The 15404-nt window shown below is 40.5% G+C and overlaps 1 protein-coding gene across 2 annotated transcripts in view; it reads left to right on the forward strand.

Moving 5' to 3' along the window:
* The window catches only part of BEND4 (BEN domain containing 4), a 31618-nt gene that overhangs the window by 6488 nt on the left and 9726 nt on the right, over window positions 1–15404 (forward strand). Inside the window, exons 2-3 of one of the 2 annotated variants that reach the window (XM_066548476.1) lie at window positions 2627–3193; window positions 14591–14682. In XM_066548476.1, coding sequence (XP_066404573.1) covers window positions 2627–3193; window positions 14591–14682 — 659 coding nt within the window. Of the gene's footprint in view, window positions 1–2611; window positions 3194–14590; window positions 14683–15404 lie in introns of both variants that reach the window. The other variant, XM_066548477.1, reaches the window with a different exon arrangement.

A 15404-nucleotide genomic window follows, 5' to 3' on the forward strand; every position in this document is an offset into this window, starting at 1 on the left:
TTATAGGATTAAAATGAATGAAAAAACCATTCTGTAGTAGGATTGCAAAGTCAATATCATCCTGTAATAATTTTAAAGGGCGAATGTGGAAAGAAGTAAAACAAAGAAAGCACATCTTGGGGTTGTTAGTGTTGCTTGAATTTCCTGATTTCCTTTTGGTTTATCAGGTCTCAGCTGGAAAGCTGCCATGTCACCAGGATTCTGTTCTTCTAATTCATGTTACATCTCCTGTGTTGTTTTGCAGTTGCATTGATTGTAAGGGTTAAAGACAGCTGGCCTTAGGTTAGTGTAGAAAAAGAGAAGGAGAGGCAGTGGGTAATGGACCTGGCACCTCTTTGGCACCCACTTGCAAAGGGGGCAGCAGTGCCTGTGCATTTCTGCCCTTTGCAGTTGTAGTATGGACAGAGGGTATTGCATAAAGCTTTGGATCAAAGAAGTGTTGTAGAAATCTGCCTTCATTAGTCTGAACCTGTCTCCAGGAGTGTGATATGGCTCATAAACACAGGAGGCTGATGCTGAGGATGCTTGCAGTGGTCTTAGGGCTACTCCAGTCCTTCCCATGGAGCCCCTGGGCAATCCCTGCATGGCCCCAGGCAGCCTCATGACCCAGCACTGGGCTTGGGCTTGCTCTGCCCAGGACCCTCAGGTTCCTGTTTTTTCAGTTAAGTCCTCAAGAGGTCACATCCTTGGGTTTTGTGCCAGGGAGGTCTCCTCTGGCTGCATTTGAGGCTGAAAGTATCTGTATGCTGCTTCAACCCTGCCCTCTTTCAGAGATCTGGAGGATGGTACAAATGCAAATTAGTGTTGGTTCAAATATTCTTCAGGTCAGCTGTAGTGACCTCAGTGTAAAGTAGATTTTCCACCAGACAGTGGTAGATCTTGAAGAAGTGCTGTGAAAAGTGCTGTGCTATTTTCAGGGTCCCCCGTCATAGGGAGGAAATGATGAATCTGACTCCATGATCTTAGAAGGCTAATTTATTATTTTATTATCTTATATCATATTAAAGAATACTATACTAAAACTACTAAAGAACAGAGAAAGGATACAAAAGGCTAAAAGAAGAATAATGAAAAACTTGTGACTCTCTCCTCAGAGTCCGACACAGCTTGACAGTGATTGGTCATTAAGTTAAAACAATTCACATGAAACCAATGAAACAATGACCAGTTGGTAAACAATGTCCAAACCACATTCCAAAGCAGCAAAACACAGGAGAAGCGAATCAGGTATTTATTGTTTTTATTTTTCTCTGAGGCTTCTCAGCTTCCCAGGAGAAGAAATCCTGGTGAAGGGATTTTTCAGAAAATATGACAGTGACAAAGTGCCACCCCTTAAAAGCCTGAATTCTGAACATTTCTGGTTTTTATGTGTTATGACTGTGATGAGTCTACTGATGAAGTTAGGGTAAATGAAGGTCTGGGGTGCTTATTCTCATGTATCTGTAGCAGGTTGCCTTTTCAAAAGAAAAAATGCGTTTGTCACTTTCTAAAAGTCAAGCCTGCCTGAGAAGTGCTCTCCAAAATTGGCAGTGCTTTAACCTACCAGTCTTTTTTTTCTTTTGCAAAATGTTAGTTACATCTGTTTAGATACCTAGAGGAACTTAGCTTTGAATAAGGTAAAAAAGATTTAAAAGGCACTATTTTTGCTGGGAAGCCTAACAGGTCGTATCATAAATATCTTGGTCATTTTCTATCTGGGCCCAGGAAGTATTATAGCAGCTTGAGCTATACATGTAGACATGGCAGAAATGAGCCATCCTACTCTGTAGGTTTAGCTTGTAGCTGCTATTGCTCCTTGAGACATGACACCTCCTGTCATGAGAGGAAAGCTGACTAGGTGCTGCATGGCATCCCTATCCTAATTCCAGAGCTGAGCTGCTGTCTCCAGAAGCTGCTGCATAATCCTGTGTAGTTTCCTGATTGTATGCTGAGCATCTTGAAGAACTCCACTCTCCACTGTGCCATACTGGCCTGCCTGCAAACCTGTAGGATGCCTTTGTGTGGTTTAAGAAGAGGGGTTTGTGCTTATCACTCTGGGTAGTTCCTGGGCATATCTGGAACCTAGAGCAAAAGGAACAGAAGCAAAGTCCATTGAATTTAGCGTCAGTTGTGTGGAGTGTCCTGTGCCCAATGTCAAACAAGTGCATCAAAGACAAAAAGGAGAAATAACAAAGCTTGGAAGCCTTGTTGGAGAGGAACTGGGCATAGGACAAAGGTATGGTGCTAAGTCCTACAAATATGTACAGTTAATGCCCTCCAACACCTTGAAATAGGCTTTCTGGGTAATACTTACTTGAACTTGTAGCACATTGGATGTAATTTGTATTTTCTTCCCCATTTTCCTGACTTAATCCCTCTGAAAGAAGATGTCAGTAAGCAGTGTCTATCATCACAATGCATTTCTGATTAACAGCAAGGTCACAAGGGCACTCTCAAAATAGAAACAGAGTCAGGATTGTTTTAAATCACAGTGTTGCAGAAGTATTAAAGCAGAAGCCATAATTTTAATATGTTCAGAAATAAAATGCATGCTACTGTAAACAGTTATGTACATTCATCTAACTGCTACTGTCTGGCATAACCTCTTGCATTAGGTTTCTGTGATTCATCTTTTCTTTTGTTGCAGAGAGTCGAATGATTCTGGATGCCTTTGCTCAACAATGCAGCCGGGTTCTAAGTCTCTTAAATTGTGGTGGAAAACTACTGGACAACAATCACTCTCAGTCCATGATTTCTTGTATAAAGCAGGAAAACCCAAATTATAGTGAAAGACAAGAGCAATGTCAGCTTGGGAAAATGGTCCATAGTCAGACGTCAGACATTTTAGACATAGAGATGCAGTATATGCAAAAGAAACAACAAACCTCAGCCTTTCTGAGAGTTTTTACTGATTCCCTTCAGAACTATTTGCTTTCTGGGAGCTTCCCTTCTCAGAACACCTCATCAATAAATGATTTTAGCCATTTGGCAGATGTGGATCCACTTTCAGCCTCTCCAGTACACACTTTAGGTGGATGGACATCTCCAGCAACATCAGAATCTCATGGTCATCCATCATCTTCTACACTTCCAGAGGAGGAAGAAGAGGAAGAGGAAGAAGGTTACTGCCCTCGGTGTCAAGAGCTAGAGCAGGAGGTAATTTCATTGCAACAAGAAAATGAAGAGCTTCGTAGAAAGTTGGAGAGCATTCCAGGTAAATAATCTCCTGCCATGAAATGTTGCCATTGAGTGATAAAAATAATGTGGGTGATGGTTTATTTCAAGTTCTAGTATTTTTTAAAGGTTACAATCATAATAATCAAACATTGGATTTTGTCTCCAGCCAAAATTCCTACATCTGTGCCCAGTGGAAAATTACCTGCTGATACTCATCTCTATGAATATTGGGTCCTACACTAGTAAGGTGTGTTCAGGTGGGGATGTGCTTGCAATCCCGAATTCCAAATATCAGGTGGTTTGTCATAGTAATTTCAAACATATGCTTTCATAACTCTTTATCTGTCTTGTTCTTTAATTGACATTGCAGCTTATAAACCTAATTCCCTTTTGGGGCTCCTTTTTTTGGTTACTTAAGGGAACTATTCAAAGTTACATCCATGGTTTTACCTGAAATAATTTTGGCTTTTACTTTGAACAGTTTCTCTTAAATTGCTGCTAGCTTAGTGAGAAGCATTACTACATCTCCTCCCATTCATCTTCAAATAAATCTGAAAAAAAAAAAAACCAAAAACCAACAACAACAAAAACTTAACATCAATTTTTCCAGTTCAGCAATACCTAGAAGCCACTGGGAGAGAGAAAGAAATCAAATAGAAACCCCTTCTGTGAAAAGCTTCTCTTGCTCTTTAAACCTAGGACCTCTCGCTGTCCAGGTGAGCCAAGATACTTGAAGAGTAGTATAGGATAACAGCAAAGTTTCTTGGACTTGTATTTTCTAAACTTTCAGCACAGGCAAAAATACACCTCAAATAGTAATGCTAAAAGCAGATTGCAATTTAGCAAAGAAAGAAGCATACATCATGCTTTTGACACATATAAACACTAGGGAACTGCACCTTTTTTACCTGAACTCAAGGTGCTTAGGGTAGATCCATAAAAAGTTGATTGAACTGATCTCTGAATGGCAGAAAAGCATGTCTAGTACAGTATGAGCTGCAAGAGACAAAATACTTCAAAGATGCTAACTATGCAGAAAGGAAGAAGGCAGTAACCAACTACTGCCCCAACATGTAGAGGCTGTTGCAAAATCTGAGCAAAATGCAAGCAGTAGTCTTCATCATTCTTCTCCCCAGCTATCAGTGATGTACTATGCATTATTTATAGCACATCCTGTTTTTCTTTTGTGCAATGGTCCATAGGGATGCTGGCAAGTCCCATAAGCAGCATTGTTCAGTGCAAAGAAAACCCAAAATTTAGAGTAACTCCCTCACCTCTCCCAAAAACATAGTTACCATAACTCATGCACTCTCACTGGTTTCAGCAGGGGTTAGTACATCACCTGGTACTGCCTGACAAAGGGAATTGTGTGGACTTCAATTCCTGGGGAGTCCTACCTTCAGGTGTAGGACCAGAAATGATCCTGTAGGGTCTGTAACCTGACTGACAACTTTCATTCAGTCATCTGTACTGAACACAGTAATATTTTTCTGACTTTCACTAATGCATAACTTGTATTTGACTCAAGTAGTATCTCATACAGCCTCCAGTTTCTGGTGAGCAGTGGCTGTATCCCTTACCTGACATTTGGTTCCAGTGCTTAATTACACTGGTGAAAATATGTGCCTTGTTCCCTGCCTGACTACCTGAAGTCAGCTTTTAGCCATTGACTTCTATGCTTTGCTCCACTAAATGAAGTGCTCTATAGGTCTTGGTACTTCTGATTGAAGGTACTTACAGACTGAAAGCTGACTTAATTCCCATTTTAAATAAACAAAGCAAACAGTACTGTTTGAAACTCCTCAAATTACTTGAATCCTTCTTTGCAGTTTTTTTCCTCCCCTTCTGCTAATTTCTTTAAAATCTGGGCACTGGAAATGCATGCAATATGTTCCTATGAGCCTGATCAAAGGTGAATAGACTCTTCACTTGTACCCCTGGTTTTCCTGGTGGGTTGTGCAGCTGAGCTTCTCATTCTGTGCACATTTCTTCCTAAAAGTACACACTTTGTGTGTGTTCATGTACTAAGTGTTCCAGATTGCTCTGACTGTCCCACTTGCCCACTGATTTGTCAGTTTCTGTATCATCCAGAATTTTTCAAATTGTTTTTAAATTAACTTTGTGATACTGGTTAGGAATGTTGAATAGTTTTGAAGGTATTGTTAGTCCTTGAAGGTATTTTGAGGGTATTGTTAGTCCTTGCTGGGCCTCTCAGAATAGAAACATGCCTATTAATGATGATTCCTGCAATGACAGATATTTGAGATGTCAATAGCAGGTTCCTAATATATATTTGGTTTGGTCTGCTGGTGTTGTGCTGTTACTTTTGCAATCAACTAACTCATGGTAGGAAGTGACGTGCCCTTCAGGAGTCTGGGTATCTTACATTGTTCAGCCCAGCTTTTTCAGGCTAATCTATACGCTTATCTAAGAATGACAATCAGGTTAGTCTGGCAAAATCTACTTTCCATAAGACCATTTTAACTGGCATTAATTATATTCATATTCTTTAGTTCTTTGTCATTTGAATCCTGTTTGCGATTACCTGTATTTTGCTAGGTTTAATGCTGGGTTAAACAGCAAGTATTTACCTGGGTCATCACACTTACCCTTCATCTCCCTTTAAAGGTGATAAACATGCATAATCATAGTCATTTTACACCCCCCAGGAGTCATGAAACTCCTTGTTTACAGAGTATCAAAGGAAGCAGACAAACATAAAAGATGTGCAAGGAGGTAGGACTTCATCTGCCAGCATAAAATCATCATCAGATACATCTGCTGCTTTCTGGTGACATATCCAAATAGATCTGAAGTGACCCATGTGTTTGCAGAAGTGTTAAGAGCCACAGAAGGTCCCTCAGATTTTGCTACATGGTAGAACAGAAATCCTCAGGCAGTCACACAGCCACCACTGAGCAAAGTTAATCAAAAATCAACTAAAGGCAATGTCTAATTATTTTTGTCTCTAGTGTTCATTTTGCTCTTGTGAGCTTCTACTACCAAAAAAGCTGGCAGAATTTTTTCTGTGGTGCCCAGCTCTGTATGTAAACAGGAGCTTGCTCTCTGTGCCTTTTTTTTTTCTTTTTTTTTTTTGGCCCATCAAGATGTTGCATGCCTCAGGAGGGAGACAGAAAGCCCTCTGCAGAGTGTCAGTGTTGTGTGCCACCATCTATCACATCAAAGTAATCTCAGAGCACAAACTTTCTTCCCTGCATGTTCATCCACCTCCTGCAGGCCATCCGCTGGGCCAGGGGAGGCCCTGAGCGTGGTGGAGAGGCAGCCAAGGGGGCAGCTGGGTGAGTGTGAACGTTGCCATACTGTCTCCATCGAGCCACTGAAGGGGCAGGACTTTTTTTTTACCTCGTGGTTTCTCTTCCCATGCTTGGGGGAGCGAGTGCAGAGGTGCTGGCTGAGGCTGGCAGGGGACCCTGGGGCGATGGCAGTGTGCACCATGCCCTCCCCACAGTCGCTGAGGCTCCCACTAGCAACTCTGCCAGCAGAATATAAAAGCACCAACCCCTCCCTTCTGCTGTATAATATGAATCATTCTATCCTTCTCCTGAAATACTTTGCATTTCTTTTTTTTACTTTCCATATGCAAAAGCCCTTTTAAAATCCATGAGAGTTTGCGATCTAAAAATAGTTGCCGCTATACATCTCTGCCTCAAGCTTTGCAAAGCAAGGCTCACAAAGAGGCTACCACAAAAAAGAGTGTTTTCTCTGCAGATGTAAAGGCAATGAACACTTTTTTCTTTTTTTAACAAATATTACAGAAGACATATCCTCCTGTAGCTTTTGGACACGGAAAATAAGATTTTTCAGTTTTCAGGACTCTGCCCTGTTGCTGTAGAACCCTTCAGTTCTGTAGGATCTTTTTGCCTGTAGCCTAGCATCACTCTTTGGCAGATTACCACTGGAGAGAAACGGTTACATGGATAAAATACCCCATATATTTTGGTTGCTGGATGGGTAGATTTTTTTTCTCAAAGAAACCCCATTTGATTTGACTGAAACAATACTTAAATTTGTGTGAAAAATTAATTGTTCCAGCTGTAGAATGAATGAAGAAAAAATTGTATTTTAGTGCTTGGTGTTTAAAGCAGTGCAACTTCTTTCAACTTGTCCAGTTTTCCCAATATTTAGGGCAAAATATTAACCAAGCATTTTCAGTTTTCAATTCAACTGAACAGAAGAGAAGCGTTTTCATTCGGTGTGTTATTGTGTCTTCTTCTGAAAAATAATTGAAGTTTAGGTAATTCCTGGAAGGAGTTTGGCAAACTCATCATTGATTCTTTAAGGTTTTGAGATCATTAAGAACAAAACAAAGTAATCCATCCACATGAGAAGTGTCTCCTAGTTTCTTTCCTCTGTATAGAAATGACTGTGGCTGTGATATTTCCCAGTAGTAAATCTAAAGACATATTTGTGGAGCAGCATACAAGACATGGATTTTAACCATGAGGATATTAAACAGTTCATTATTATCAGCATGATTTTCTCACACTTTTTTTATCTGAAAGGGGGAAAGTATTTCCAGGTAATTAAAGCAAAAGTCTATAATCATGAGTTAGGGTTTGTCTCCTGGTGCTCCCAGCTTTGCTGCGTGGTTTGGATAAACCAATCTGAAAGCAAAAAAAAGTTGTGATTTAGTAAGTATATGAAGCAGTGTGTGACAAATACAATGATTATTCTTACTTTGTTAGCCCAGCAGCAAAAAATACTCCAGCAAATAGCAGAGGGATGGGGAAGGAAAACCCCCTCAAATGTTGAGTCCTGGTCACCTATAGAGGCTGCATTCATGGTGGCTGGAAGTAGCCAAGGCAAAATGGGATTTGCAGGTAAAGTTAATATCAGTGTAATTGAAAAGTCAGACCAGTTTTCCAGGAGGTTTTGTATGCCCAAAGCTTGACTCTTCTTCCTGACTATTGGGTGATATAATAAAAGATATTACTTTTCCCTACAAATCCTGTCTCCTTTATACTTTCAGAGCCTCATGTTTCCAGAGAGCCTACCACAGCCACAGTGTAGATAAAGCAGCCATCAAGGGTTATGATGAACACTTTTTCATGTCCTTTTTTTTTTTGTCCTTTTTCTTGATGTTCACATTTAACCACTTCTTTGGTTTCCCTTGATGTTCAGATGTTTTGGTCTGATCTGTGGCCTCGTTCTGCTCTTCAGCTTCAAAGTGTGAAGTCACAGTGAGAAGAGAGAGCCTCGAGCATGGTCACCCAATGTTTGGTGCAAAAACCCCTTTGAATTTGTAGCGCAGCTTTGCTTGCTGCTGGGGGTGACAGCTTACTTTGCTAAAGCAGCCTGAGTACAAGAACTTACTGAAACATGTAATTGCAGCAGACCAGGGCTTGCTTTATCTGTTTTCTCTGTGTTTCTGGATACAAACCCACAAGAATTTGGGAGATCAGGTTTCTCAGCCAACTTGGGAAACCAGAGCTGGTTAGAGTTTTGTGGGGAGCTGCAGTTCAGCCTGTCAAGGGTGAACTCCCAGGTCTCAGCTTTGGTTTGGCCTTTGCAAGTAAACATTTGGTTTTTAGTGACACAAACTGCTGTCCCTTCTCACAGGGGACTTCCTGGTTTCCCTGTTAGTTACCAGCAGTAGAAATGTGTAGTAGAGGGGTTTGCAGATGATGTCCCTTCCAAAGGGAAGACTTCAATGCTGAATGGGATCACAAGAAGAGGCTCCTTCTAATGAGTAGATGGAAAGTGAGAGAGCACAAAAATAAAAGCCACAGGAGCATGTGGCAGCATCACTTAAATGAGATGCACAACTGCCTTGTTTTATCTCTTTTAATCTGTTGTTTATGCAGAGGTGTATATCCCAGGGGCATATGGGAGGGGAACATTCTTTTTGCTGGAAGAAATTTATTGCAAAAGAAAATTAAAAGTACAATGGCTTTTCAGATGCAGATTTATAGAAATTAAATTATTTGCCTGGAAAACACAGCTGAGAGGGATTTTTAAAGTAATGGGATATTTGCTTGAATTTTTCTCCCTTCCCTGTTTTCAGCTGGCATGTAGGTCAGTTTAGGAAATCTCTAACACCCTCCTACACATTGTGTCAATTCTTTTGATTTCTGCTTTATGCTTTCGCTACAAATGAGTGCTGGTTTTATTTTACCATCCAGTCACAAATATCCAAGTTTGCAGGCTCTTGAGCACTGAAATCAGTTCCTCCCCTATCTTTCCTTGCCTCTTGCTGTTTTTCCAGCCCATCACACTCCAAACAAACTCGTCTTCGTGGACCATCCATGCAGCTTTTGCTGGCTTTCAGCTGACTATTGAAATAAATGACCGTATGAGCTAAAATAATCCAAGCCATGCACACTTGTCCAAATCTCAGGCAGCAAAGGCTTCTCCATTAATGCTATAAGAAATTCACACAGCCCTGTGGTTCGTCAGCACGTTCCCTATCATTTGTTACATCTTTTTGACAGTCGAGCATCAATTTAGAAATGCCCTGCAATGAACTCGGAGAGAAGCCTCGCTCAAGGTCAAGTGAAGGAGGACACAGTGCAGTGCTGAGCCAGTCTGAGCTAACAGCTGCTGGCCTGAGCAGTGTGGGTATAGATGTACAGCCTTCCCAATTTTCCTCCCCTCTGGTGAGTCAGAGGTAAATGGTCTCGAGTGCTAAGGGATTCATCTTCTGCAGAGCACCAAGAGGAATACGAGCCAGTGTCAGCTACAGAGCACAAAATCTTATTAATTACAGAATAACCAGATTTCTTACTGTCTGTTTATGGGGCTGAGGCCACTGCAGAGACACACACAGCCAAACTGGGGTGAGCCATCCCATCTCACTGGGACTGTCTGATGCTGCAGGAGAGATTGGAGAGACACTTTATTTACCTTGGAGACGTGCCGCATTTACAGCAAGCCCAAGCATCTCTTCACAGTGCTGTGCTTTGGCAATGTAAACAGCTCTGGAATGTTTTACACTGAAGGCTGCAGTGGATTTTGGGTGGATAAATGAGAGTTCTCATTTTGACAGATATCAGTGTAAGTGATTGTGTCCCAGTAACATTTATAATGAGCAAAAACCCAGCTCTAACCAATAATAGGGATGTTCTTGGCTCTTCATAACACTGGAAACAATTATCAGAGGCAGAGGTTTAAAAAGAAAAAAAATAGAGTGGGTGATAATTGGGAAACATTAAAAACCTGTCACTGAAGGCCCCAAAAGGCTATCTAGGAGGAAAAGTATAATGTTGGTTACAGAACCAACCAGTTTAGAGGGAAAGTAAAGGAAGAGTTAGAAACATAACAAATGGATTCAAGGGGAAGTTAATGGTGATGTGCAAAAAGCAGTTAGGTCAGTGGTAAATTAATGATTAAAATTAAATGTGGAGCATTGTCTAGAGAAGGCTTCTTTTCCCTGGCAAAATAAAGGAAAAATATGATATCCTAACAACAGTGTTGGACCATTATCAGACAGAAATAGATTTTATCAATAATATGGAACTGTTCCTTGAGTATTTCTCTTCTGGTACTTGTGAAGGGTAGCATGATGCAGTCACACCAATATAATGGTGATGGTAAGCAGGTAGAAATATTTTCTCTTTCCATTGTAATTCTGGGTGTTACCATACATTCATCAGCAGCTTCATGTGGAACTGCAGCCTCAGTGCCTGTCCCAGCTGCCTCCCAGTGCTGGGACTCTGAAGAGCTGCTTGCACACCACAGCTTTTCATCTCTAAGTGCACATCAGCTTACTACCAGAGGCTCAAGGCAGCTGCTACCAAAGCGTGATGTTTTCAAAACTAGGAGGTTTGGACAGCTCACTTCAGGAGCTAAACCCAACATGAAAAACACAATTCTGATCATAACTTTTCTTTATGCTTTGTAATATATTGGATGCTTCAGAAGACTGAAAGATGGAAATAGTATCTGATTTTTTAAAAAAAGACATGAGATATCCTGGATGATGGTGATTTCGTTGGCCTGATACTGAGCCAGACAAACTAATTGCACAGCTGATGCCAGCTTCAATTAATAGAGTGCTAAACCAGAATAATGGCATTAGTACCAGGCTACATCTTGCCAAATTATGGTTTTGATGAGATGAAAAGTTTGGTTGATGAGTATTGCAGATATTCAGGGTGTTACATAACATTAAATTACAAAACAGGATTTAAAAATACAAATATATTTGTATTCAGGAAATTTGGGGAAACTGCCATGATGCAGTTGAATTTCTGGAGGGATGTTTTTTTGTGAAACTGTTCACAGCCCATGTTTTTAATACTTTAATCCATGAGCACACAGTCATTGCTTACAGCTTGCAAGAGGTGCAGAGGTAGCTGTGAGAGAGGAGGATGTGAGGTGTCAGACCTGGCTGATCTCTGTGTATTAGGGCACAGAGAACATGGCTCTGCTTGGTTTCAGCTCCTGGGAAATGCACTGGGAAAGGCACTGAGTGCCTTCAGTGCCCTGAGAAAGGCTTTGGGAAGTCACAGTGACTTTCTGCTTGGGTATTGATGCACAGCATGGCCAAAAGACCCATGGCCATCAGCTGTCAGACAGGAGATGTAAGGAGGTGTAGGGACTCTGCTTTTTAGCGGGAGCCCAGCACCTCTGGAAGGTCAGTGTTGGGCTTAGCAAAGAAAAAATTGAGAAATTACTTTACGTCCATTAAGTATGTAACAAGTAACAGGCATTTTCCATTTCTTTTCCAAAAAATTTTGTAAACCCCAGTTTGAAGGAAAACAAAATGCAGACTTGAAATAAGGTTTATGTACCTGTGGGTAGAAACTGCATCACTGGGAGATGACTGCTTGAGTTCTATGGTGTTTTACCCACTGATGCTGTCTGTTGCAGGAAGGATTTAGTCCAGGGAGTTGCTGTGCTGTGTGGCAGCTTGGGCTGAGAGATCATAGCCTGGATTTTGTCATTGGCACAGGGCATGCCCACCACAGTCGCTGTTCAACTGTTCATTAGAAATTAGGATTCTCTGCAGAGAAAGCTGTGACAAGCTGTGCTGAATAAGCACTTGTTACAACATACAAATACCTAGAATAACAACAATGTCTTAAACTTGGATCAATGACAGCAAACACCTGCCACCTCCTGCATGTGTCCTGGTTAACATCTTAGCCAGACCAGCCTTCCCTGGCACACCAGGTTCCCTGTAGGCCCCACTTCTCCTTGCCCTTTAGCTCCTGCAAAGACCTTGCTCTTTCATTCTCTGCAGGCCAGGCTACTTTGCCATCTCCAGTGTCCATTCTGAGACTCTGGCACTTCCAGAAAGTAAAGGCTGTGGAAACTTCTTCCCTAATGGGCAGGAAAATTAGTGCCTCCCCACAGGCTTTCTACTAAATCATAACAAGTGTTATCTCAATGTTGGTATCTCTCCCACTACTTAGATAAGAACAAATCCCTGTTGGTGATGTCCTGATAGTGGATACCTGCATAGGCATGCAGAGTATCAGCCCATGGGGCTATGGTCCTGTTAACCCTGTAGAGACCCCATCAAAGATAAACAGAATAAATAAACTAGTAGACTTAAATGATTATTCATCTTCTCAGCTGGGATCCCCAGGCTCTTACAGAGCTACATTTCCTGAAGGGTTTGGAGGAAACCGTTCTCAGCAAAGAGAATATCTGCAGAGCCATAAGAGGGACACAGCAGCAAAACCAAAGCTTTGACTCTCCACCTCGTGCTGCCCTCTTTGTGGTTTCTTCTAGGCTTCAGTTAATATGACAGCCCAAGAAGTCTGGATTTGCAAGTAGCACCTGGTGTTTGAAAGGTTGAGGTTGTTTGTACCAACAGCAAACTGTGCTGTGTCATGGTTTTAAAGTCAGAAGTCACCAGCATCCTTCAGTCACTACAATGGTTTAAAAAAATCAAACAGTGTTCTGCTCAAAACATTGCTGCTTTTATGAGGATAGAAGTTTTTATAAGCTTTGGCCAGCTTTTAGTACTTTCATGTTTCTCAGTGGTAATGAGAAGGCATTTTATCAGTAGCATAGAGTTCAAGTAAAGCTGCACTTCATCTGCTGGGGACACAACAGGTTAAGTAATTTCCTGTTGTCTTCTCAATTGTGCCCAAAACCCTTGGAAGAACATAGGTAAACACATCCTTGGATAGCCTGCAGTGAGATTACTTACTGTGTGAAAAAACAGAAGCAGGGGTAAAAATACACTGATGGGTTGTCTTTACAGAGAAGTCAACATGGGGTACAATATCTTTGAAATTTATTCATCATATCAGACACTTTGCATGACTTCTGTGTGCAGACTGCTGGATGTAACTCCTCTTATCCTACACTAAAGGGTCTGTTTTGCACAGAGTAATTTTGTTTTGCCCCCTGTCTGCCTAGACAGGGGCACAGTAAGCTGTGTGGTGTGAATGCCAAAGAAAGAGGGCAAAATACCCATAAATCCTACCTTCAGACATTCTCAGATATTTCAGACTGCCAGCTTAAGATAAAGCCCAAAACAACACATTTTTTCAGAAAAGAAATAATAAAATGCCAAGAAATAGTAATTTAAAAAAAAAAGGAATGTAAGTACTTCTTCTGGGTTTTGAGCTGAAGCTATGATTAAATCTGAATACTTTACAAAAACAACCCATTCAAAATGTGAAAGTCGTACGGTACCTTAAAAACTATGCTTATTTAGTCTTGCACAAGTCAGTTGTAATGTTGGATTAATATCTGTTTAATTCTCCTATGGTGTTTCAGGCTCAGGAGAAAAGAGCTGTATTTCAAAAATACTCCAGAGTTAATCAGGGATGTGGCAGCATCTGCTTAAGAGAGACCCATAATTGAATCATCCCTAATTAACCTATCACCTCAACAGAAGGGAATAGGATGTTGGTACCACTACTGAAATGGATAAGAGTGATGGGAATGGAAAGGGGGGAGGATGAGGGCAAAGAGAAATAAAGCAATTTGCCTAACACCTAGTTTTATAATAAATTTGGGAGGAGGGAGGGAGTAGAAATTGGAGTATACAGGTCATTGAATCTCTTTAGTATATTTAATCAGACTGTAGTTTCAAAAACATTTAAGCATATTTACATGTTAATCAATGCATTATTTAGGTCCAGTAAATGTTTCCTCCTTTGTATGGTTTGGGATTTTTACAGTATTTACAGATATTTTTTTTCTTACTCTCATTACTGCTGACCTAATTTGTATTTGGAGTAATTATATTTCCAAACTTGGAAAAAAGGCCCTTTGAAAACTAGTGGGCAGAAAAATAAAAGTAATTTCAGAGATCTCAGTATAGGCAATACGATATTTGTACATTTATTACATGAAATATCTTCACAAATCAAAATAAGAAGTATTTCCTATTTGAAGTAAATCTCACAGAGATAGAACAGAGATACTAAGGAACACTGCTTGATTAATGTTGTTGTTCTATTTTGTGCTTTATAGCTAATGTACAGTAATTGCAATTTGTTTCATGCAGTGCCCTGCCAGACGGTTTTAGATTATTTGAAGACTGTACTTCAGCATCACAACCAGCTCATGGTACCACAGCCAACAGACCACCCAACCGAGGTAGTGTACAGTGAAAACACTAAGCTGCATCTCTTTATGCTGGGTAATTCATTACAAACATGCAGGCAAATAAATCAGTAGGTGTTTAGTAGCAAAAACAGGTTAAAAACTGTCATTGTTAAGTACAGTAATACCCTAAATGGAGGAAACACATCATTAGCATAATCTAGAATTACTTTACTGAGCAGCACCTAACTCCCTCCATCAGCACCAGGTGTGCTTGCCTTGCTTTGGGTAGTTTTTCTCTCCTCTTTCTTCAGAAACACCATATTTGTGGGTAGAATTTGGGCTAGGCCTAGCTGGTGACAGCTATAGCTACATGACTGAGAGTGGCTGCACATGACATGCAGCAGTTCAGAGTGTGTATCACTTTGCTCCTCCATTCAGTTTTATCCTGTGCAAATGAATATATACATATTTATATTTATATTTATCACTAGCTGTTATCATTCAAGTATATTCCAAGGATTCATTTTCCTTTTTTTAATGCTCTTTTGCTTAACTAAAATTTTCAAGTACTGTAAAAACTGAGGCTGTCCTGTAATGTCTCACAAGAAATAGCTTGTCACAGTGTGACAGAATTTTTATTCAATTAAACGCACAAATATTAATCTTTTATTCATAAATTTCATCATGTACAAATACAAGCAGAAATACGTTTGTATTTTTGGTTCTTCCTTCAGAGTCTGCTTATTTCATTTCTGGGAGTTTTTATGTTTGTT

The sequence above is a fragment of the Molothrus aeneus genome, chromosome 4 (assembly GCF_037042795.1).
Source record: "Molothrus aeneus isolate 106 chromosome 4, BPBGC_Maene_1.0, whole genome shotgun sequence".
Lineage (NCBI taxonomy): Eukaryota > Metazoa > Chordata > Aves > Passeriformes > Icteridae > Molothrus > Molothrus aeneus.